Source organism: Ips typographus, linkage group LG3, assembly GCF_016097725.1.
Source record: "Ips typographus isolate SLU linkage group LG3, UJ_Ityp_2.0, whole genome shotgun sequence".
Taxonomy (NCBI): domain Eukaryota; kingdom Metazoa; phylum Arthropoda; class Insecta; order Coleoptera; family Curculionidae; genus Ips; species Ips typographus.
Window position 1 is genome coordinate 20,538,930 of NC_138424.1, and position 26,658 is coordinate 20,565,587.

Sequence of the window (26,658 nt, forward strand, 5' to 3'; positions counted from 1 at the left end):
TCCTCCAGTTTTTCCTACAATATATTCTCTCAGGAAACTTGTTAAGTTTTAAAGCCAGCATTTCACCTGATATTATACTAGAAATGAGTAAAGGAAAAAAACTAGTTTTTAGCACTTAAAACCACAACTACAGCGCTAAATAGCATTGAAACAATTTGTGTATTAGGTATACTAATTTAGCACATCGTTCATCCAACAGAACAATGGGATTTTTTCATAAAAACTGATCTCCAAACAGGATTTGCGCCAATCAGGCCGTTGATTAGCGTATACGTGTAGAAACAACAACGACTATGCAAATATACAGAGAGGTATTTAAAAAAAAAACTGTAATAATGTAATGTAATACGCAATTAAAATTATTCAGGATATAAGAGGGCTAATTATCGAAAAACCTGTAATTGGTTACATTATATCGTTTCCGTGATGTTACACAATGACGTATCGATCAAATTCGTAGTTTGAAGCCCAGAAAACATTAAAATATGTACAAATCTGTTTACAGTGTTTGATTGGTTACAAATTGACATTTTAATTATTAAAAAAAAAAACCTAAAAAGTAGTGAAATCTGGCAAATGTTTTGAAACACTTTTTGGAAAATTATATATCATTTAAGAGCTGGCAACACTGTTTACCACGCTGCACAATAAAAATTTAGACCGTTTAGTAAAACATACTTTCCGCACTTTTAGTAACTATATTTTATAATTAACTCAAAATGGCGGTTTTTTAATTAATTTTTGAACAGGCCAAAGATGGCGTATAACAACCAATCAAGTTGCCGTTCTGAAATATCAGTAAACTCTCATCTAATCAACCGTTAAGGCAGTATAACTTTAATAATAAAAACAGTTAAATCAGTTAATAATTACGGAAAAAAACTCCTAAATCCATTTAAAATCAAACGGATAACCCGTTATTCAACCTACTAATTTTATAAACATTTTGATAACCGAGCTTATGGTCAATCAACTATTAATACAGGGTGTTTCATAATGTAATATGGTAAAATGTCCAAAAATATGAAAAAAAGTAACCTCTAAAATGAGGTGCATTTTAGAGATACATTTTACAAAAACGTCTAAACAAAATTTCAAAAAATTGACCATGTTTTTCAACATAAAAGTTGATTTTTCTCAAAAACGATTCACTTTACAACTTGAGCGTGTCAAAACCGTAACATGGAAGTTGGAGGAGAAATAAAAATTGAACAAAACACACCTTATTATGAGTAGAAAATGCTTTGAAAAGGCTATTTTCTCTACGATAAAAGGACGTAGGAGATATTTGCAAAAAGTACCATTTTGAAGGGTAAGTTAATAGTAGTAATGGGCGTAAATTTACCGTCCCCGGTTATTTACCAGCAAGTTAAATTAGAAAAGTAAAATTTACCTCATTTGAAATTTGCTCATTAATTTAAAAAGTCATAAATCTGAATCTCTACATTTTTTATGCACCCCCTGTATAGTAACGGCACTGACGGACTGTAGAACTGTCAGGGATTAGTTTAGCAGTTCTTTACGAACATTTTTGCTCTTTTTAAATTTTTTCGTAACTTTCACCGTTTCTGAGTTATTTCGGAAAAACTGGATTGATACAACAAATTTCCAATCAGTTGAAATTGTGGTTTGAAATTTGAACACCCTGTAACTCGGTCATTTTTGGTAGTTCAGGGTGTTTCAACCACTTAAAAGAACCGTTTTGAGCTCTTCTTTCCTGTGGTGTTGAGCAAAAAATTGTATCTCAAAAAATGTGTACAGGGTGACCAAAAACACTCAATCACCATATTTTTCATGCCCACCCTGTATACTGGACGCAAAAACGGTCCTGCAAATTTACGGTGCCGACTTAAGAAGCTGATTAGGAATATTTTTAATCCCTTGCAAATTTTTCGTAACTTTCACCGTTTTCTAGTTATTTAGGGAAAACTGGGTCGATGCAGAAAATGTTCAAATCATTTGAAATTGTAGTTTGAAATTTAAACACCCTGTAACTCGATTATTTTTGGGAGTTCAGGGTGGTTCAACCACCTAAAAAAACCGTTTTAAGCTCCTCTTTGCAGTGGTGCTGAGCAAAAAATTCTATCTGAAAAATTGCGTACAGGGTGACCAAAAACAGTCAGTCACCATAATATTCATGCACACCCTGTATACTGGAAGCAAAAACGGTTCTGCAAACTTATGGTGCTGAGTTAAACAGTTGTTTAGAAACATTTTTGGTCTCTTGCAAGTTTTTCGTAACTTTTACCGTTTTCTAGTTATTCAGGAAAAACTGGATTGATGCAACAAATTTTCCAATTAGTTGAAGTTGTGGTTTGAAATTTGAACACCCTGTAACTTGGTTATTTTTAGTAGTTCAGGGTGGTTCAACCACTCAAAAGAACCGTTTTGAGCTCCTCTTTCCAGTGGTATTGAGCAAAAAATTATATCTGCAAAAATGTGTACAGGGTGACCAAAAACAGTCAATCACCATAATTTGTATGCACACCCTGTATACTAGAAGCAAAAACGGTCCTGCAAATTTACGGTGTCGACTTAAGAAGCTGATTAGGAATATTTTTAATCCCCTGCAAACTTTTCGTAACTTTCACCGTTTTCTTGTTATTTAGGGAAAACTGGGTCGATGCAGAAAATGTTCAAATCATTTGAAATTGTGGTTTGAAATTTAGACACCCTGTAACTCGATTATTTTTGGGAGTTCAGGGTGGTTCAACCACCTAAAAGAACCGTTTTAAGCTCCTCTTTGCAGTGGTGCTGAGCAAAAAATTCTATCTGAAAAATTGCGTACAGGGTGACCAAAAACAGTCAAGCACCATAATTTTCATGCACACCCTGTATACTGACAGGAAAAACGGTACCGACTTAAGGAGTTGATTAGGAATATTTTTGGTCCCTTGCAAATTTTTCGTAACTTTCCCCGTTTTCTAGTTATTTAGGAAAAACTGGATTGATGCAACAAATGTTCAAATCAGTGAAATTGTGATTTAAAATTTGGACACGGTTTAATGGACAGTCAGGGACAAAATAGCCTGTAAAACCCACTTGGAGTGACCGAATCATGTTTTTAAGCATATTTTTGGAATCTCCATTAAATGTTCTATCTAACGACATAAAAAAACACTACAAAATCAGGTAAAGCCAGGGAGAAAAGTGGTGTGAAAATATAAACTGTGAGAAAGAAGGTTTGAAAGGACAGTTACGGATAAAATTGCCTGTAAAACTAACTTGGAGTGAGAAAATGACTGTTTTGTGCACATTTTTGGAATCCTCATTAAATTTCCTATCCAATATCCTGAAAAACATTTTTTACTGACAGAAACACAGTACTTGTAATTTATCAGTAATATTCTGGTCACATTTTCCTGGTAAGGTAAAATATTTACTTTATCAGTATTTTACCCATCACTACTAAATAGGAACTGTTTTCATATCTTCGCAGACCATATCAAATATGAAACACCCTGTATAACAACGTGACCACTATTGCGCAGTTATTAGATCCAGGTTGTACCATGACTTGAAATAGAAAAAAAGTGAAACTTGCACTTATAATTGCTTTACACAGATATAGAATGGTACAAATCGAATGCGGTTATTAATTTGTAATTAGTTATAGAGCGATCGAAACTTTCTATTACATTCGGTCGATACGATCGGTACTTATCTAACCAAAAGAACGTTCTAGAATTTTTTACTTACCGGTGGTGGTTCCGAAGAACAGTACTCGGATGGAGGATAGTCCGGCTTGATGGTGACCGACGCCATCGATTCGGGTACTTGCTTCTCATCCATTTTGTTATGGATTAATGCGGAAGCAGCCTTGAAAAAATCACTTAATTAGCCGATTGTTTAAGATGCGAAGTATTGTTGACCGGTTACTGAGACCGACTGACTGGGAACCCGCAAAGTACCGGACTTGTAAGCGGTACCCCTACCGCAATCTTTCGTTTATAGAAGTAGAAATCTGTTCGGCTCGCTGATGATGGTAAATTGTTTTGTTATTGTTTTGCCAAGAAGTGAAGGATGTTGCGTTTTGCAACAAACCTGACTGGATTTTTAAACAAACTGAGCGCACACGTTTGTTTTTTGATCGATTTTGTCCTTTGCCACAAACAATAACACTACAGTGTTACTGTCCTTCTTTTAGAACATTTAACAGATACACGTCAATTGGTATACCATTCTCCTCTCACCCGCACTTCCGCATCTACACACACGTAACGTACAAGATACAGGGTGGATAAAACACAAAGTAAACTTGTTCAATTCATTTATGCAAAATTGACAGATGCAGATACAGAGTAATTCAAATTCGACCCTAATTTCAATGTTAGTGACAAAATGGCGACAGTTACAACAAAACGGACACCAGATTCGTATTCTCCATCCCAGAATTAGTTAAAATGACACGACTAACTCCAATATGGCACAGTAAGCCCAGAAAAACTTTCACTTGAAATTCAATTCACAAAAAACTTGATTATTTTAAAAATTCCGTATAGACACCTCAAATGATCGTAGGTAGCCAATGAATGTGTCTATCACGTGACGTTAAGCGGGCACTGCTAAGTGGCCCCGTTTGACCGCTAGAGGGCGTCAAACTTGATTACCTTTTTTCGGACATTTTTCTATATATATCTCGAAAACGGTATGAGTTAGCAGTGTGAAATTTTTTATCATGTATGCCCCTTCAAGAAACGCAACTTTTGTTGAATATAACTTTTTTTCGTCCAACGCACCGGTTGACCGGAAAAAATAAAAAACTAGATTGCTTACATGTTTAAAGGGAGTATTACCACTCAAATTTTAAGAGTGTTTTAAAAAAAAATCAAAACTTGGACACACCCCGTATCTCTCAAAAAAAGTGGAAATTTTGATCTTTTAATTAAGCTGTTCTCTCGAATACCGCGAATTCCTGCTAGTATAAACTAGCTCACCCTGTATTTGTTATGCAAACAATATTAATATTAACGATTTTTGACTTATAGTTTCCTGTTTTTCTTCATTTAACAGAAACCTAGTAAGAGAAATGAGCGAACTTATGCTAACACTTAACAGATGGCGCTTATCATACTGTGCATTTGGTTTTACAGGCGATTTTGTCCCTGACTGTTCTTTCAAACTGTGTTTCTGGCAGTTCAAATTTGGACACCGCTTTTCTCCCTGACTGTACCAAATTTTGCAGTGTTTTTTCAGGTTTTTGGATAGGAGATTTAATGAGGATTTTAAAAATGTGGTTAAAACTATAATTTTCTCACCCCAAATGGGTTTTACAGGCGATTTTGTCCTTGACTGTCCTTTCAAACTGTGTTTTTGGCAGTTCAAACTTTGACACCGCTTTTCTGCCTGACTGTACCAAATTTTGCAGTGTTTTTTAGGTTATTGAATAGGAAATTTAATGAGAATTTCAAAAATGTACTTAAAACAGTAATTTCCTCACTCCAAATGGTATTTACAGGCGATTTGGTCCCTGACTGTCCTTTCAAACTGTGTTTCTGGCAATTCAAACTTAGACACCGCTTTTCTGCCTGACTGTACCAAATTTTGTAGAGTTTTTTAGGTTATTGAATAGGAAATTTAATCAGAATTCCAAAAATGTGCTTAAAACAGTAATTTTCTCACTCCAAATGGGATTTACAGGCGATTTGGTCCCTGACTGTCCTTTCAAACTGTATTTCTGGCAGTTTAAATTTTGACACCGCTTTTCTCCATGACCGTACCAAATTTTGTAGTGCTTTTCAAGCTATCAGATAGGAAATTTAATGAGAATTCCAAAAATGTGCTTAAAACAGTAATTTTCTCACTCCAAGTGGGTTTGGCAGACAATTTTGTGTCTGACTGTCAAACTGTACTCAAAAATTGTAAAAATCATCAGGGTTTAGAAAAGTTTTCTTGCCGAAACGCGTTTCTGAGATTTATGACAGCTATTTTCACAATGGTCACGTGACTGCCTCGCTAAATTATCCTCCAAAAACCACGTGATAAATGTCACTAATGCCAAACTGTCAAAGTTGGCCTACAATTTGCAAAAATTACAGTTTAACACGGTTAACAAAGTTGGTAAATATCTCAAAAACCGTCCAATAAAATTTTCATTCGTGTCTCGACAGAGACGTGTGATCTCTAACCGTTTTCAAGATTCCTCCTTATTCTGGACACATTATGTAGTATAGTAGCTGGATAATGAAACCAACACGTTAATTTACAGAGTTGTATTTATTACACAATGATATTTATTAGGTACACAAAAATGTACAATTAAATGTAATTATGCTTGACTATTTTTTTGCCTTAAAAACTCTAATAAAACGTACACGAATAAAAATAGTCTACTCACTATAATAAACAATAATAATCGAATCTCACAGGTATAAGAACTGCTGCGTTCCAAATTTTTTCATATAGGAGAGAATATAAGTATCAAGACGGAAGAGTAAATTGATGTGCTACATGACACTAAAATACATTCAATTATTAATAGTTTGATATGTTGTAGAACACCAAACACTAATTTTCTAAGGTTATTGTGCATCGTTTTTAAACAATGTGGTATAATAGTAGTAGTAGTAGTAGTAGCGAGTAATTCTGTAACACACTCATTAATATTATTTATAATCTCTAGGAACTAGTTAATGTTACACAAATAAGTAATCAGGTCTAAATTGTTATTATTTATGGAATAAATTGTTATTAGCGTTTCTTTTGTAATACTGTACAGTTTCAGTAAACACTCACTCATCACACTCATTTGTAGAGTCCGGATTTTTAGGAATTTTGCTTTTTTGTAAAAAATAATAAAAGCAACCAACCTTTGACATAAAATGATGATTTTTTCATGCTTTTTTCTTCTTTTTGTGCTTAATTTTAATATATGTCCGAAAAAGTCTGACGCCCTCTAGCGGCCAGATGGGGCAAGTTAGCGGTGCCCGCTCAACGTCACGTGATAGCTCCAATCATTAGCTACTTACGATCATTTAATGTGTCTATACGAAACGTTTGAAATAATCAAGTTATTCGCGATTTTTTGGGAAAATGCTCCAAAATTTTTTGAGCTAATTTTCGGTAAAAACTTTATCAAACTAGTTTTTGGAAAATATCTCGAAAACTATTAGATTAACGAAAAAATTGCAGGAGTGCAAAATAGTTCCTAATGAACCACTAAACCAGACTGCGTAACGTTTGAACCTCAATACAGTTTCCTGTATACAGGGTGTGCACAAAATTGTTAGTAGTTCATTATTTTTGCTCACCCTGTACACAATTTTTTAGATACAATTTTTTGCATTACACCACTAAAAAGAGTATTTCAAGACGATTCTTTTGAGTGGTTAAACCACCCTGAACTCCAAAAAATAATCAAGATATAGGGTGTTCAAGTTTTGAGCTAATTTTTGATAAAAAGTGCATCAAAGCAGTTTTTTAGAAAATATCTCGAAAACGGTTAGATTTACATCAAAACTGCAGGAGTGCAAAATTGTTCCTAATAAACCACTAAACTTGACTGTGTAACGTTTGAACTTCAATACAGTTCCCTATATACAGGGTGTGCATAAAATTGTTAGTGGGTTTTTTTTTTGCTCACCCTGTACACAATTTTTTAGATACATTTTTTTGCTGTACACCACTGAAAAGAGCAATTCAAAGCGATTTTTTTGAGTTTTTGATCCACCCTAATCTCCCAAAAATAAGTAAGATACAGGGTGTACAAGTTTTAAGCTAATTTTCGGTAAAAAGTGCATCAAAGTAGTTTTTTAGAAAATATCTCGAAAACGGTTAGATTTACCAAAAAACTGCAAAAGTGGAAAATTGTTTCTAATGAACCACTAAACCAGACTGCTTAACGTTTGAACCTCAATACAGTTCCCTGTATACAGAGTGTGCACTAAATTGTTAGTGGTTCATTATTTTTGTTCACCCTGTACACATTTTTTTAGATACAAATTTTTTGCTCTACACCACTGAAAAGAGCAGTTCAAGACGATTCTTTTGAATGGTTGAGCCACCCTGAACTCCCAAAAATAACCAAGATACAGGGTGTTCAAATTTTTAGCTAATTTTCGGTAAAAAGTGCTTTAAAGTAGTTTTTTAGAAAATATCTCGAAAACGGTTAGATTTACATCAAAACTGCAAGAGTGCAAAATTGTTCCTAATAAACCACTAAACTTGACTGTGTAACGTTTGAACTTCAATACAGTTCCCTATATACAGGGTGTGCATAAAATTGTTAGTGGGTCTTTTTTTTTGCTCACCCTGTACACAATTTTTTAGATACATTTTTTTGCTTTACACCACTGAAAAAAGCAGTTCAAGGCGATTTTTTTGAGTTGTTGAACCACCCTGAACTCCCAAAAATAACCGAGATACAGGGTGTTCAAGTTTTGAGCCAATTTTTGATAAAAAGTGCATCAAAGTAGTTTTTTAGAAAATATCTCGAAAACGGTTAGATTTACCAAAAAACTGCAAAAGTGGAAAATTGTTTCTAATGAACCACTAAACCAGACTGCTTAACGTTTGAACCTCAATACAGTTCCCTGTATACAGAGTGTGCACTAAATTGTTAGTGATTCATTATTTTTGCTCACCCTGTACACAATTTTTTAGATACAATTTTTTGCTTTACACCACTGAAAAGAGCAGTTCAAGACAATTCTTTTGAGTTGTTGAACCACCCTGAGCTCCCAAATATAACCAAAATACAGGGTGTTCAAGTTTTGAGTTAATTTTCGGTAAAAAGTGGATCAAAGCAGTTTTTTAGAAAATATCTCGAAAACGGTTAGATTTACATCAAAACTGCAGGAGTGCAAAATTGTTCCTAATAAACCACTAAACTTGACTGTGTAACGTTTGAACTTCAATACAGTTCCCTATATACAGGGTGTGCATAAAATTGTTAGTGGGTTTTTTTTTGCTCACCCTGTACACAATTTTTTAGATACATTTTTTTGCTTTACACCACTGAAAAGAGCAGTTCAAAGCGATTTTTTTGAGTTTTTGATCCACCCTAATCTCCCAAAAATAAGTAAGATACAGGGTGTACAAGTTTTGAGCTAATTTTCGGTAAAAAGTGGATCAAAGTAGTTATTTGGAAAATATCTCGAAAACGGTTAGATTTACATCAAAACTGCAAGAGTGCAAAATTGTTCCTAATAAACCACTAAACCAGACTGCTTAACGTTTGAACTTCAATACAGTTCCCCATATACAGGGTGTGCACAAAATTGTTAGTGGGTCTTTTTTTTTGCTCACCCTGTACACATTTTTTTGGATAAAATTTTTTGCTTTACATCACTGAAAAGAGCAGTTTAAAACGATTCTTTTGAGTAGTTGAACCACCCTGAACTCCCAAAAATAACCGAGATACAGGGTGTTCAAGTTTTGAGCCAATTTTTGATAAAAAGTGCATCAAAGTAGTTTTTTAGAAAATATCTCGAAAACGGTTAGATTTACAAAAAAACTGCAAAAGTGGAAAATTGTTTCTAATGAACCACTAAACCAGACTGCTTAACGTTTGAACTTCAATACAGTTCCCTGTATACAGAGTGTGCACTAAATTGTTAGTGGTTCATTATTTTTGCTCACCCTGTACACATTTTTTTAGATACAAATTTTTTGCTCTACACCACTGAAAAGAGCAGTTCAAGACGATTCTTTTGAGTTGTTGAACCACCCTGAACTCCCAAAAATAAGTAAGATACAGGGTGTACAAGTTTTGAGCTAATTTTCGGTAAAAAGTGCATCAAAGCAGTTTTTTAGAAAATATCTCGAAAACGGTTAGATTTACATCAAAACTGCAAGAGTGCAAAATTGTTCCTAATAAACCACTAAACCAGACTGCTTAACGTTTGAACTTCAATACAGTTCCCCATATACAGGGTGTGCACAAAATTGTTAGTGGGTCTTTTTTTTTGCTCACCCTGTACACAATTTTTTAAATACAATTTTTTGCTTTACACCACTGAAAAGAGCAATTTAAAGCGATTTTTTTGAGTTTTTGATCCACCCTAATCTCCCAAAAATAAGTAAGATACAGGGTGTACAAGTTTTGAGCTAATTTTCGGTAAAAAGTGGATCAAAGTAGTTATTTGGAAAATATCTCGAAAACGGTTAGATTTACAAAAAAACTGCAAAAGTGTAAAATTGTTTCTAATGAACCACTAAACCAGACTGCGTAACGTTTGAACCTCAATACAGTTCCCTGTATACAGAGTGTGCACTAAATTGTTAGTGGTTCATTATTTTTGCTCACCCTGTACACATTTTTTTAGATACAAATTTTTTGCTCTACACCACTGAAAAGAGCAGTTCAAGACGATTCTTTTGAGTGGTTGAGCCACCCTGAACTCCCAAAAATAACCAAGATACAGGGTGTTCAAATTTTTAGCTAATTTTCGGTAAAAAGTGCTTTAAAGTAGTTTTTTAGAAAATATCTCGAAAACGGTTAGATTTACAAAAAAACTGCAAGAGTGCAAAATTGTTCCTAATAAACCACGAAACCAGACTGCGGAACGTTTGAACCTCAATGCAGTTCCCTATATACAGGGTGTGCACAAAATTGTTAGTGGGTCTTTTTTTTGCTCACCCTGTACACAATTTTTAAAATACAATTTTTTGCTTTACACCACTGAAAAGAGCAGTTCAAGGCGATTTTTTTTGAGTTGTTGAACCACCCTGATCTCCCAAAAATAACTAAGATACAGGGTGTACAAGTTTTGAGCTAATTTTCGGTAAAAAGTGCATCAAACTAGTTTTTTGGAAAATATGTCGAAAATGGTTAGATTTACATCAAAACTGAAGGAGTGCAAAATTGTTCCTAATAAACCACTAAACTAGGCTGCTTAACGTTTGAACCTCAAAAAAAAAATTTCTAGAATTTGAACTTAAAAAAAAAAAATTAAAGCTTTTTTGCATAATTTTATGTTTTTTTGAGGAAAATAATTTGGCTTTTTTTCACGATTTCAGTGCATTTTAATCCGGACTCTACTCATTTATTTTACATAAATTATAGTGGTGGTTTCAATAAAAATGACATTAATAAGCAACCAGTCAAACAACGCATCCACTCAAGGTAAGAGAAAAACAAATCAAATAAATAAATATGAAGAAAAATGCGACAAAGAAGAAACATATTTACAAAATTACAAATTGCAACTAAGCTGAACGGTGATAATGTATTATGGGAAGAAATGCAGTTTTGGTACAGTGCACTAGTGCAATTTAATACATTATATAAGTAAACGGGGCCTTATTATTTAACACATACTTTTTAAAATAAACATATTATTTAAATACTGCCTTTTACATACATGAAGCGCTCGAAAATTAAATAGGAGCAGTTTACTAGCGATCGATATGAAAAAAATCAGCTTAATATATACAGGGTGTCTCAAATTTATCAAAGTTTATTGTATATCTGAAGATTGAGATGTTATGTATTGTCATCTGACAGCTGTCAAAACTCATTAAACAGTGCCGGGAAACTGTAAAATGTCTTTTCGATGAATCACCCTCAAAATGTTATTTTGTAACTTTGTGGAGCTAAATTTTTCAGTTATGACAGTTTAATACGTTAGATTTGACAGATATGACATTTCACAGCGTTGTTTATAGTCAGGTGACATAATTTGTTATAACTAAAACTGTGAATGCAACTATCAAATGCAAAACAGTTCTACCTTGTATTTACACCTCCATAGAGCCCGAAATGTAACATTTGTGCGGCCAAATGACACTTTAATATGTTTCTTACCTCACTTCTGACAGGTGTCAACTGTCAAAACTGGTGAGTGTATTTTGACAGGTATGACAGCTGTCAGAAGTGTTTTTTTAACGTCCCTACTGTCAAATTTAACTTCATGGAGCTGCAAACGCAACTTCTCAAAGAAACACATCTGTTTGGCCTTTTTGACAGCTGTCACGTGACGTAAGAAAAGTATTAAAATGTTCCTTTACGTTCCAACTGTCAAATTTGGTTTCATCGAGCTGTAAACACAACTTACTGTTCAATTCCTCGAAGAAACACATCTATTGGGCATTTTGTACTTCCAGGTCACTGGTGAGTGATTTTTGACAGTTATGACAGCTGTCACGTGACGTAAGAAAAGTATTGAAATGTTCGTTAACGTCACAACTGTCAAATTTGGTTCCATTGAGCTGTAGAAACTACTACGAAATGTTATAATTTTTCAAGTTGATGTTTTTCTCCTGTATATTGCTGTATTTTTTTATTAGTTTAGTATTTTTTTTGTCAAAAATGTGCTTTTATAGCTTCATGAATCAATTTGACAGTTGTTTGACAGTAGTAGTATGTAAATTAGCTTTATAGAGGTATAAGATAGGTTTGTTTGTGTTTAGTTAACACCCTAAATTGACAGGACGTGAAAATTACCAAAATAGGATCCATAAACATGTAAATTTTGGTTGCGTTTCAGTAAATACTAATCAAAAAATATGCTTTATATCTCCATGGATATATTAATGTCAAGACCTGTTTTCTGAAATTCTGACATTTTTAAATGAAAAAATCAGCAATTTTTGGAAAACTTTATGAAATTAACGCATCAGTACTTTGTAATAGAAAACAAGTGACAATTGATATGAATATTGATAAGAAAGCCCAATTTTGTATATGGTGAGCCACCCTGTATGTAGAAAATGCGACAACATATACAGGGAGAATCAGAAAGTAAAATGTCTAAAAAATGTTCTGGATACTCTTTTCTAATCTTAATATAAGTTTGTATGTGAGAAATTAAAATTTGGGACACCGGGTATATTTTTAGGTTAGGAAAAACTGCCCGAATTTAATCTTGACTAGCACAAAAACTAAACGTAAAAATTAAATCACAGCGAAACCGTTGGCGCGAAACATTATTTAAGAATCGTTTAGCAAGTAGTGCGGTTGGTTGCCGCCAGGGGGAATTACTTGCATTTTCGTGCCCGGCGACGGAACCTGCGCATGCGCTGATCCCATTCATCCCTCCACTCGATCACGATGGATCGTTGCGTCACTCCAAGACTTCCGGTCGCTATTCCTCCCGGCGAATCGTCCTTTTCTCTGCCCAAAAACAAGTACGATCTGAAAATGGGAAACAATTATGTAGAGGCTGTTTTACTCTAGTCATTTTCAGTTTAAAAAATGTCAAATATTGCAGTTTGAAACTTGAACACCCTGTAACTCGGTTATTTTTGGGAGTTCAGGGTGGTTCAACCACTTAAAATAACCGTTTTGAGCTTCTCTTTCTAGTGGTGTTGAACAAAAAATGATATCTGCAAAATTGCGTACAGGGTGATCAAAAACAGTCAATCACCATACTTTTCATGCACACCCTGTATACTGGAAGCAAAAACGGTTCTGCAAACTTACGGTGCTGGCTTAAGAAGTTGATTGGGAACATTTTTGGTCTCCTGCAAATTTTTCGTAACTTTCACCGTTTTTTAGTTATTTAGGAAAAACGGGTTGATCCAACAAATTTTCAAATCAGTTGAAATTGTAGTTTGAAATTTGAACACCCTGTAACTCGGTTATTTTTGGGAGTTCAGGGTGGTTCAACCACTTAAAATAACCGTTTTGAGCTTCTCTTTCTAGTGGTGTTGAGCAAAAAATGATAACTGCAAAATTGCGTACAGGGTGATCAAAAACAGTCAATCACCATACTTTTCATGCACACTCTGTATACTGGAAGCAAAAACGGTTCTGCAAACTTACGGTGCTGGCTTAAGAAGTTGATTGGGAACATTTTTGGTCTCCTGCAAATTTTTCGTAACTTTCACCGTTTTTTAGTTATTTAGGAAAAACGGGTTGATCCAACAAATTTTCAAATCAGTTGAAGTTGTGTTTTGAAATTTGAACACCCTGTAACTCGGTTATTTTTGGGAGTTCAGGGTGGTTCAACCACTCAAAAGAACCGTTTTTAAATTCTCTTTCCAGTGGTGTTGAGCAAAAAATGCTATCTGAAAAAATGCATACAAGGTGACCAAAAATAGTGAACCACCATAATTTTCATGCACACCCTGTATACTGGAAGCAAAAACGGTCCTGAAAACTTACAGTGCTGAATTAAGAAGTTGATTAGGAACATTTTTGGTCTCCTGCAAATTTTTCGTAACTTTGACCGTTTTCTAGTTATTTAGCAAAAACTGGGTTGATGCAACAAATTTTCAAATCAGTTGAAGTTGTGGTTTGAAATTTGTACACCCTGTAACTCGGTTATTTTTAGGAGTTCAGGGTGGTTCAACCACTTAAAATAACCGTTTTGAGCTTCTCTCTCTAGTGGTGTTGAGCAAAAAATGATATCTGCAAAATTGCGTACAGGGTGATCAAAAACAGTCAATCACCATACTTTTCATGCACACTCTGTATACTGGAAGCAAAAACGGTTCTGCAAACTTACGGTGCTGGCTTAAGAAGTTGATTAGGAACATTTTTGGTCTCCTGGAAATTTTTCGTAACTTTGACCGTTTTCTAGTTTTGTAGGAAAAACTGAGTTGATGCAACAAATTTTCAAATCAGTTGAAGTTGTGGTTTGAAATTTGTACACCCTGTAACTCGGTTATTTTTGGGAGTTCAGGGTGGTTTAACCATTTAAAAGAACAGTTTTGAGCTCCTCTTTTCAGTGGGTTAAAGTAAAAAAATATATCAGAAAAATTGCGTACAGGGTGACCAAAAACAGTCAATCACCATAATTTTCATGCACACCCTGTATACTGGAAGCAAAAACGGTCCTGCAAATTTACGGTGCTGGCTTAAGAAGTTGATTAGGAACACTTTTGCTCTCCTGCAAATTTTTCGTAACTTTCACCGTTTTTTAGTTATTTAGGAAAAACTGGGTTGATGCAACAAATTTTCAAATCAGTTGAAGTTGTGGTTTGAAACTTGAACACCCTGTAACTCGGTTATTTTTGGGAGTTCAGGGTGGTTCAACCACTTAAAATAACCGTTTTGAGCTTCTCTTTCTAGTGGTGTTGAGCAAAAAATGACAACTGCAAAATTGCGTACAGGGTGATCAAAAACAGTCAATCACCATAATGTTCATGCACACCCTGTATACTGGAAGCAAAAACGGTACTGCAAACTTACGGTGCTGAATTAAGAAGTTGATTAAGAACACTTTTGCTCTCTTGCAAATTTTTCGTAACTTTCACCGTTTTTTAGTTATTTAGGAAAAACGGGTTGATCCAACAAATTATCAAATCAGTTGAAGTTGTGGTTTGAAATTTGTACACCCTGTAACTCAGTTATTTTTAGGAGTTCAGGGTGGTTCAACCACTCAAAAGAACCGTTTTTAAATTCTCTTTCCAGTGGTGTTGAGCAAAAAATTCTATCTGAAAAAATGCATACAAGGTGACCAAAAATAGTGAACCACCATAATTTTCATGCACACCCTGTATACTGGAAGCAAAAACGGTCCTGAAAACTTACAGTGCTGAATTAAGAAGTTGATTAGGAACATTTTTGGTCTCCTGCAAATTTTTCGTAACTTTGACCGTTTTCTAGTTATTTAGCAAAAACTGGGTTGATGCAACAAATTTTCAAATCAGTTGAAGTTGTGGTTTGAAATTTGTACACCCTGTAACTCAGTTATTTTTAGGAGTTCAGGGTGGTTCAACCACTTAAAATAACCGTTTTGAGCTTCTCTCTCTAGTGGTGTTGAGCAAAAAATGATATCTGCAAAATTGCGTACAGGGTGATCAAAAACAGTCAAACACCATAATTTTCATGCACACCCTGTATACTGGAAGCAAAAACGGTCCCGTAAACTTACTGTGCTGAATTAAGAAGTTGATTAGGAACATTTTTGGTCTCCTGCAAATTTTTCGTAACTTTGACCGTTTTCTAGTTATTTAGCAAAAACTGGGTTGATGCAACAAATTTTCAAATCAGTTGAAGTTGTGGTTTGAAATTTGTACACCCTGTAACTCAGTTATTTTTAGGAGTTCAGGGTGGTTCAACCACTTAAAATAACCGTTTTGAGCTTCTCTCTCTAGTGGTGTTGAGTAAAAAATGATATCTGCAAAATTGCGTACAGGGTGATCAAAAACAGTCAAACACCATAATTTTCATGCACACCCTGTATACTGGAAGCAAAAACGGTCCCGTAAACTTACTGTGCTGAATTAAGAAGTTGATTAGGAACATTTTTGGTCTCCTGCAAATTTTTCGTAACTTTGACCGTTTTCTAGTTATTTAGCAAAAACTGGGTTGATGCAACAAATTTTCAAATCAGTTGAAGTTGTGGTTTGAAATTTGTACACCCTGTAACTCGGTTATTTTTAGGAGTTCAGGGTGGTTCAACCACTTAAAATAACCGTTTTGAGCTTCTCTCTCTAGTGGTGTTGAGCAAAAAATGATATCTGCAAAATTGCGTACAGGGTGATCAAAAACAGTCAATCACCATAATTTTCATGCACACCCTGTATACTGGAAGCAAAAACGGTCCCGTAAACTTACAGTGCTGAATTAAGAAGTTGATTAGGAACATTTTTGGTCTCCTGCAAATTTTTCGTAACTTTGACCGTTTTCTAGTTTCGTAGGAAAAACTGAGTTGATGCAACAAATTTTCAAATCAGTTGAAGTTGTGGTTTGAAATTTGAACACCTTGTAACTCGGTTATTTTTGGGAGTTCAGGGTGGTTCAACCACTTAAAAGAACCGTTTTGAGCTCCTCTTTCCAGTGGTGATGAGCAAAAAACTATACCTGAAAAACTGCGTACAGGGTGATCAAAAACAGTCAATCACCGTACTTTTCATGCTCACTCTGTACACTGGAAGCAAAAACGGTCCTGGAAACTTACGGTGCTGGCTTAAGAAGTTGACTAGGAACATTTTTAGTATCTTGCAAATTTTTCGTAACTTTCACAGTTTTCTAGTTATTTAGGAAAAACTGGGTTGATGCAACAAATTTTCAAATCAGTGAAATTATGATCTAAAATTTTAACACGATTCAAAAGACAGTCAGGGACAAAATCGCCTGTAAAACCAACTTGGAGTAACCGAATCATGTTTTTAACCACATTTTTGAAATCTCCATTAATTGTCCTATATAACGAGATAAAAAACATTACAAAATCAGGTAAAGTCAGCGAAAAAAGTGGTGTGAAAATATAAATTGTCAGAAAACAGTTACGGATAAAATTGCCTGTAAGACCACCTTAGAGTGAGAAAATGACTGTTTTACGCACATTTTTAGAATCCTTATTAAATTTCCAATCCAATAACCTGAAAAAACATTTGGTATAGTCAGGGAGAAAAGCGATATCAAAATTTGAACTGACAGAAACACAGTATTCGTAATTTATTGGTCAAACTTACACTAGCATTATATTTTTATGAATCAATGTTTGACAGTTGTCAGACACACGACCAGGCCTTAAATGCTTCAAACCCATCAAAATATCCTCCAGGAAGCTATAAAATACATTCATTTTTTTCAGTAACTTTTGCAATGAAATTCCAGTGAAGACAGCGCTTTACACCTCCATGAAACACGTTTGACAGTTGTTTAAACACACTAAACTGACAATTGAAGGTTAAACCAACGTAAATTAACTGTTTGGAAGTATAAAATAGAGTTGGTTTTGGTTATTTGAATTTCAGGAAAAGCTCAGTTCAGATAATACGCTTTAGAGCTTCATGGATGCATCTGAGACTTGTGACACATGTCAAAACTTAATGCCTAAACCTAATCACTCGACAAAATTAGGTTTTACAGCTCCATGAGTATATTATAGTATTTGACAGATGTGAAAAGTATTTGGAGGTATAACCACGCGCTAAATTGACAATGCAACGTTAGAAGTGTCAAAGTTTGTTCCATGAAGCTATAAAGTGCATGTTTCTAGCATAGGAACATCTGAGGAAAGCTCGCGACCAGAACTGTGCTTTACAGCTCCATGAATCAATGTTTGACAGTTGTGACAGCTGTTTAAACAAACGACCAATAAGGCTTAATTACAATTTAAAGGCAAAACTATGTAAATTATGGAGGTAAAAAATAGGTTTGTCTGCGTTTAGCGACCCTTGATTAAAAGCTCAGTAATGATACGTTCTTTATAGCTCCATGGATGTTAGCTGACAGTTGTGACAGCTGTTCCGCTACACGACCACGCCCTCAATATGTGAAACCCATAGAAAGAAGCTCCATGAAGCTATAGAGGACATTTTTTCTCTTGAAATTTCAGCCACAATTGCTCTTTCCAGCTGCATAAATCAATGTTTGACAGTTCTGACATCTGCTTGCTACAAGTTCGAAATTGACAGACATGAACGTATAGGTTTTGGTGCAGGTTTTGTATCTAGTAGCATTTCAATTTGACTATGTTTCACACAGCTCCATCAATCTGTAATTGACAGATGAGACGTTAGTTTGACAATCCAACATCAAAACGATGTAAATTAGCTTTATAGATATATAAATGTGTTTTAGTTGCAGGAAGCTTTTAATAGCTTCATAGTTTTGACAGTTTTGTTCTGTAATAATGGCATTATAACTTAATTATAATAATGAATTCACATAAATTGTTTTGAACTAATCAAATATAATAAAGGAATAATTGTAGAATTCCAGCACAAAAAACTGGAATTAACCAAAAATTCAAGCAATCAACAATGTCGGCGTGTAATAGACAGGGACAGCTACAAATTGCCCATCATTTTTTTTCCGAGGGGCCACTTTCCCAGTCACACGTCCGCCCAAAAAGAAATTAAGTTATTTTCCGTTAAAATTGGTCGTTAAACGCATAATTTTTGAGTTTTGGGCGGCATTACAAATGCGTCTGAATTTGCCGCAATTTATTCATTTCAGCTACACCGGTCACATGCTAATATAACGGAAAATGCGAAACGATTTACATAAATTAAAGGCTTTATAGTCGAATGAACCATTCCATTATCGGATATTAATACTGGCGATAATCAATTTTATGTATTGTCAATTTTCATTAATTAAAAATTGAATTAAACCATATTTAAGACACTTAATCATGAAAATCAAATAAAGGCAATCATTAAATTTTGACACCTCTTTTCTCCCTGACTGTACCAAATTTTGTAATGTTTTTTCCGGTTGTTGGATAGGAAATTTAATAAGGATTCCAAAAATGTGCTTAAAACCGTAATTTTTTCACTCAAAGTTTGTTTTACAAGGAATTTTATCCGTAACTGTCCTTTCAAACAGTCTTTCTGACAGTTCATATTTTCACACCACTTTTTTCCCTGACTTTACCTGATTTTGTAGTGTTTTTTTATATCGTTACACAGGATATTTAACGAGGATTCCAAAAATGTGCTTAAAACCATGATTCGGTCACTCCAAGTGGGTTTTACAGGCGATTTTGTCCTTGAGTGTCCACTCACAATTACACTGATTTGAAAAATTGTTACATCAACCCAGTTTTCCCTAAATAACTAGAAAACGGTGAAAGTTACGAAAAATGTGCAAGGGATTAAAAATGTTCCTAATAAACTTTTTAAGTCGGCACCGTAAGTTTGCAAGATGGTTTTTGCTTACAGTATACAGGGTGTGCATGAAAGTTATGGTGATTAGTTCTTTTTGATCACCCTGTACGCATTTTTTTAGATAGATTTTTTTGCTCAACATCACTGAAAAGAGGAGCTCAAAACGGTTCTTTCAAGTGGTTGAACCACACTGAACTCCCAAAAATAATCGAGTTACAGGGTGTTTAAATTTCAAATGATTTGAACATTTTCTGCATCGACCCAGTTTTCCCTAAATAACTAGAAAACGGTGAAAGTTACGAAAAATGTGCAAGGGATTAAAAATGTTCCTAATAAACTTTTTAAGTCGGCACCGTAAGTTTGCAAGATGGTTTTTGCTTACAGTATACAGGGTGTGCATGAAAGTTATGGTGATTAGTTCTTTTTGATCACCCTGTACGCATTTTTTTAGATAGATTTTTTTGCTCAACATCACTGAAAAGAGGAGCTCAAAACGGTTCTTTCAAGTGGTTGAACCACACTGAACTCCCAAAAATAATCGAGTTACAGGGTGTTTAAATTTCAAATGATTTGAACATTTTCTGCATCGACCCAGTTTTCCCTAAATAACTAGAAAACGGTGAAAGTTACGAAAAATGTGCAAGGGATTAAAAATGTTCCTAATAAACTTTTTAAGTCGGCACCGTAAGTTTGCAAGATGGTTTTTGCTTACAGTATACAGGGTGTGCATGAAAGTTATGGTGATTAGCTTTTTTTGATCACCCTGTACGCATTTGTTCAGATATAATATTTTGCTCAACATCACTATAAAGAGGAGCTCAAAACGGTTCTTTTAAGTGGTTGAACCACCCTGAACTCTCAAAAATAATCGAGTTACAGGGTGTTCAAATTTCAAACTACAATTTCAACTGTTTGGAAAATTTGGTGCATCAACCCAGTTTTTCCTAAATAACTAGAAAACGGTGATAGTTACGAAAAATTTCAAAAAGAGCAAAAATGTTCGTTAAGAACTGCTAGTTTCACAGTCCGTCAGTGCCGCTACTATACAGAGGGTGCATGAAAATGTATAGTGATTCAGATTTATGACTTTTCAAATTAATGACAGATCTTTCAAACAAATTTCAAACAAACCCATAAATTTACTGGATAAATTGGTAAATTTTCATTACATGTCACACTAAATTTTAATTTTCCAGTTTTACTTTACCTTTCCCTGGTTAATAACCGGTTACGGTAAATTTTCGAACATCACTAGAAAAAACTGATGTTTATGTTAACAGAAATTGAAAAAGAATTTTCAAGAGAATATTTTCAAGAAGAGTTGCAAAATCTTGAAAGTGAAATTACAAACAATCTAGCATACAATCATCATTAAAAAGTGAAATTAAAATTGCGAAAAACAAAAAAGCAATGCTGCAACACTTGCAAGGAGAATTGGATTTTTCAAGAACCCCCCCAGGGGGGGTATTCTTAAAATGAAGGAACCTACCAAAGAATTGCAGAATGTGACACTAATTGCTATTGCCAGCTTTTTCTGTCACATTCTATTAAAAGTTCTCTTGAAAGCCCCTGTTTTCAAGAATTAGGGTCCAGGAGGACTGTTCTTGGAAAGAGAATACGAAGCTACCAAGATGAAAGTTTGCAGAATGTGACACTAATCTGCTATTGCCAGCTTTTCTGTCACATTCTATTAAAAGTTCTCTTGAAAGCCCCTGTTTTCAAGAATTAGGGTCCAGGAGGACTGTTCTTGGATAGAGAATAAGAAGCTACCAAGATGAAAGTTTGCAGAATGTGACACTAATCTGCTATTGCCAGCTTTTTCTGTCACATTCTATCAAAAGTTCTCTTGAAAGCCCCTGTTTTCAAGAATTAGAGTCCAGGAGGACTGTTCTTGGAAAGAGAATAAGAAGCTACTCAAGATGAAAGTTTGCAGAATGTGACACTAATCTGCTATTGCCAGCTTTTCTGTCACATTCTATTAAAAGTTCTCTTGAAAGCCCCTGTTTTCATGAATTAGGGTCCAGGAGGACTGTTCTTGGATAGAGAATAAGAAGCTACCAAGATGAAAGTTTGCAGAATGTGACACTAATCTGCTATTGCCAGCTTTTCTGTCACATTCTATTAAAAGTTCTCTTGAAAGCCCCTGTTTTCATGAATTAGGGCCTAGGAGGAGTGTTCTTGGAAAGAGGATAAGAAGCTACTCAAGATGAAAGTTTGCAGAATGTGACTTTAATCTGCTATTGCCAGCTTTTTCTGTCACATTCTATCAAAAGTTCTCTTGAAAGCCCCTGTTTTCATGAATTAGGGCCTAGGAGGAGTGTTCTTGGAAAGAGGATAAGAAGCTACCAAGATGAAAGTTTGCAGAATGTGACACTAATCTGCTATTGCCAGCTTTTTCTGTCACATTCTATTAAAAGTTCTCTTGAAAGCCCCTGTTTTCAAGAATTAGGGTCCAGCAGGACTGTTCTTGGATAGAGAATAAGAAGCTACTCAAGATGAAAGTTTGCAGAATGTGACTTTAATCTGCTATTGCCAGCTTTTTCTGTCACATTCTATCAAAAGTTCTCTTGAAAGCCCCTGTTTTCATGAATTAGGGCCTAGGAGGAGTGTTCTTGGAAAGAGGATAAGAAGCTACCAAGATGAAAGTTTGCAGAATGTGACACTAATCTGCTATTGCCAGCTTTTTCTGTCACATTCTATTAAAAGTTCTCTTGAAAGCCCCTGTTTTCAAGAATTAGGGTCCAGCAGGACTGTTCTTGGATAGAGAATAAGAAGCTACTCAAGATGAAAGTTTGCAGAATGTGACTTTAATCTGCTATTGCCAGCTTTTTCTGTCACATTCTATCAAAAGTTCTCTTGAAAGCCCCTGTTTTCATGAATTAGGGCCTAGGAGGAGTGTTCTTGGAAAGAGGATAAGAAGCTACCAAGATGAAAGTTTGCAGAATGTGACACTAATCTGCTATTGCCAGCTTTTTCTGTCACATTCTATTAAAAGTTCTCTTGAAAGCCCCTGTTTTCAAGAATTAGGGTCCAGGAGGACTGTTCTTGGAAAGAGAATAAGAAGCTACCAAGATGAAAGTTTGCAGAATGTGACACTAATCTGCTATTGCCAGCTTTTTCTGTCACATTCTATTAAAACTTTTCTTGTAAATCCTGAGAATTGGGGTCCAGATAGCAATCTATAATTGTAATACAATTGAAAGTCGTATAATAAATTGAAGCTTACCTAGCTGATTTGATCTTGGGACATTTGCAGTTTAGGTCGGCCATTGGAACCAACATGGGCATTACTCCTTTTCGAATTCTTGAATCTTTGGACTTTTTGTAAATGTATTCCACGTTGATCATGAATCTGGCCCATCCTTTGGTGTGTTCGTCAGTGTTGTCGATTTGGGATAACACTTTGGCCATAATAGCTGCAAATTATAATTATACTCTTAGTTTTAAAGCTAACGGTGCAGAAATCTACAAACTTTCCAAACCATCAAATTAATCAGAAATGAAACGTTTTTGTTATAACATTCTGAAGCAGATCATTCTACAATTATTATAATTGTTTTTCATGTCTTTTTTTTTGAAACGCTCGGTATCTTAGTTTATTGCATCATTTTTGCTTATTTCTGGACGTAAAAATTACCTTAAAATTAATGTACTGAATTTTATATCATCCTCTATACAAAATGTTATTTAAATTATTTAGATTTTTCTGAAAAGACTGTATAACCTCAAAGTAGCATGGTTTCAGTATCATCCTGTGTACAAAGACCACCATCAGTCACGTGACTGCTTTTGACAGATGTCGACTGGTTTTTACAGTGTTGCAAGCTCAGAAGTACGTTATCAAGGTATTTTACAAATATCAGCTTTTACAACTGTCTAAGTTTGATTTAGCACATTTTCAAAGTTTGAATTATATTTTAAAGGTCACGTGACTGATTTTGACAGATGTTAACTAGGATTTACAGTGTTGCAAGTTCTAAAATTGCATAATAAAAGTCACGTGACGTCTCTTTCACGATTTCAGGTTTTTCAACTGTCAAAACTTGATTTAGCACATTTTTAACGCTTAAACTACGTTTAAAAAGTCACGTGACTGGTTTTGACAGGTGTCAACTATTCTATACAGTGTTGCAAGTTCCAAATTATATAATCAAAGTCACGTGACGTCTCTTTTACGATTTCAGGTTTTTCAACTGTCTAAACTTGATTTAGCGCATTTTTAACGATTAAACTATATTTTAAAGGTCACGTGACTTATTTTGACAGATGTCAACTAGCCTTTACAGCCTTGCAAGTTTAAAAATTGCATAATCAAAGTCACGTGACGTCTCTTTTACGATTTCAGCTTTTACAACTGTCTAAATTTGATGTAGCACATTTTTGACGATTAAACTACGTTTTAAAAGTCACGTGACTGGTTTTGACAGATGTCAACTATTCTATACACTGTTGCAAGTTCCAAATTGTATCATCAAAGTCACGTGGCGTCTCTTTTACGATTTCAGGTTTTTCAACTGTCTAAACTTGATTTAGCGCATTTTTAACGATTAAACTATATTTTAAAGGTCACGTGACTGATTTTGACACATGTCAACTAGGATTTACAGTATTGCAAGTTCAAAATGGCATAATCAAAGACACGTGACGTGTATTTTACAATATTAGCATTTTGCAACTGTCTAAATTCCATTTACCAAATTTTCAAAGTTTAAATTATACTTTAAAGGTCACGTGACTTATTTTGACAGATGTCAACTAGCCTTTACAGCCTTGCAAGTTTAAAAATTGCATAATCAAGGTCACGTGACGTCTCTTTTACGATTTCAGCTTTTACAACTGTCTAAATTTGATGTAGCACATTTTTGACGATTAAACTACGTTTAAAAAGTCACGTGACTGGTTTTGACAGGTGTCAACTATTCTATACACTGTTGCAAGTTCCAAATTGTATCATCAAAGTCACGTGGCGTCTCTTTTACGATTTCAAGTTTTTCAACTGTTTACATTTGATTTAGCGCATTTTTAACGATTAAACTATATTCTAAAGGTCACGTGACTGATTTTGACACATGTCAACTAGGATTTACAGTATTGCAAGTTCAAAATTGCATAATCAAAGACACGTGACGTGTATTTTACAATATTAGCATTTTACAACTATCTAAATTTCATTTACCAATTTTGCAAAGTTTAAATTATACTTTAAAGGTCACGTGACTGATTTTGACAGATGTCAACTAGCCTTTACAGCGTTGCAAGTTTAAAAATTGCATAATCAAAGTCACGTGACGTCTCTTTTACGATTTCAGCTTTTACAACTGTCTAAATTTGATGTAGCACATTTTTGACGATTAAACTACGATTTAAAAGTCACGTGACTGTTTTTGACATGTGCCAACCATCGTTTACAGTGTTGCCAGCTCTAAATTGTATAATCAAAGTCACGTGACGTATCTCTTACCTTTTGAGCTTTTACAACTGTCTAAGCGTGATTTTGCACATTTTCAAAGTTTGAACTATATGTTAAAGGTCACGTGACCGATTTTGACAGATTTCAACTAGGATTTACAGTGTTGCAAGTTCAAAAATTGCATTATCAAAGTCACGTGACGTCTCTTTTACATTTGGAGCTTTTACAAATGTCCAAATCTGATTAAGCACATTTTTAACGATTAAACTACGTTTTGAAAGTCACGTGACTATTTTTGACAGGTGCCAACCATCGTTTACGGTGTTGCAAGTTCTAAATTGTATAATCAAAGTCATGTGACGTGTCTCTTTCATTTTGAACTTTCAACTGTTTAAGATTGATTTAGCATATTTTCAAAATTTGAATTATATTTTAAAGGTCACGTGACTGATTTTGACAGATGTCAACTTGGATTCACAGTCTTGCAAGTTCAAAAATTGCATAATAAAAGTCAGGTGACGTCTCTTTCACGATTTCAGGTTTTTCAACTGTCTAAACTTGATTTAGCGCATTTTTAACGATCAAACTACGTTTAAAAAGTCACGTGACTGGTTTTGACAGGTGTCAACTATTCTATACACTGTTGCAAGTTCCAAATTGTATCATCAAAGTCACGTGGCGTCTCTTTTACGATTTCAAGTTTTTCAACTGTCTAAATTTGATTTAGCGCATTTTTAACGATTAAACTATATTTTAAAGGTCACGTGACTTATTTTGACAGATGTCAACTAGCCTTTACAGCCTTGCACGTTTAAAAATTGCATAATCAAAGTCACGTGACGTCTCTTTTACGATTTCAGCTTTTACAACTGTCTAAATTTGATGTAGCACATTTTTGACGATTAAACTACGATTTAAAAGTCTCGTGATGTCTCTTTCACGATTTCAGGTTTTTCAACTGTCTAAACTTGATTTAGCGCATTTTTAACGATTAAACTATATTTTAAAGGTCACGTGACTGATTTTGACACATGTCAACTAGGATTTACAGTATTGCAAGTTCAAAATGGCATAATCAAAGACACGTGACGTGTATTTTACAATATTAGCATTTTGCAACTGTCTAAATTCCATTTACCAAAATTTCAAAGTTTAAATTATACTTTAAAGGTCACGTGACTTATTTTGACAGATGTCAACTAGCCTTTACAGCCTTGCAAGTTTAAAAATTGCATAATCAAGGTCACGTGACGTCTCTTTTACGATTTCAGCTTTTACAAAGGTCTAAATTTGATGTAGCACATTTTTGACGATTAAACTACGTTTTAAAAGTCACGTAACTGGTTTTGACAGGTGTCAACTATTCGATGCAGTGTTGCAAGTTCCAAATTGTATAATCAAAGTCACGTGACGTCACTTTTACGATTTCAGCTTGTACAACTGTCTAAAACTGCTGTAGCACATTTTTGACGATTAAACTACGATTTAAAAGTCACGTGACTATTTTTGACAGGTGCCAACCATCGTTTACGGTGTTGCAAGTTCTAAATTGTATAATCAAAGTCACGTGACGTATTTCTTACCTTTGGAGCTTTTACAACTGTCTAAGCTTGATTTTGCACATTTTCAAAGTTTGAACTATATGTTAAAGGTCACGTGACCGATTTTGACAGATTTCAACTAGGATTTACAGTGTTGCAAGTTTAAAAATTGCATAATCAAAGTCACGTGACGTCTTTTTTACCATTTCAGCTTTTACAACTTGAATTTCAAGTTGACACCTGTCAAAAAAAAGT

At 34.6% G+C, this 26,658-nt stretch overlaps 2 protein-coding genes across 2 annotated transcripts in view; both read right to left on the reverse strand.

Moving 5' to 3' along the window:
• The window catches only part of Msr-110 (DUF3736 domain-containing protein Msr-110), a 62,884-nt gene extending 58,977 nt beyond the window's left edge, over window positions 1–3,907 (reverse strand). Inside the window, exon 1 of the mRNA XM_081976313.1 lies at window positions 3,700–3,907. Within this exon, the coding sequence (XP_081832439.1) occupies window positions 3,700–3,792 (93 nt within the window). The 5' untranslated portion in view covers window positions 3,793–3,907. The remainder of the gene's footprint in view (window positions 1–3,699) is intronic.
• A 2,290-nt stretch (window positions 3,908–6,197) lies between these two features.
• NetA (Netrin-A) overlaps window positions 6,198–26,658 on the reverse strand; it is a 310,841-nt gene continuing 290,380 nt past the window's right edge. The window contains exons 6-7 of the mRNA XM_081975751.1: window positions 22,679–22,868; window positions 6,198–13,075 (exon numbers count right to left, since the gene is read on the reverse strand). Of these exons, the coding sequence (XP_081831877.1) occupies window positions 12,919–13,075; window positions 22,679–22,868 (347 nt within the window). The 3' untranslated portion in view covers window positions 6,198–12,918. The remainder of the gene's footprint in view (window positions 13,076–22,678; window positions 22,869–26,658) is intronic.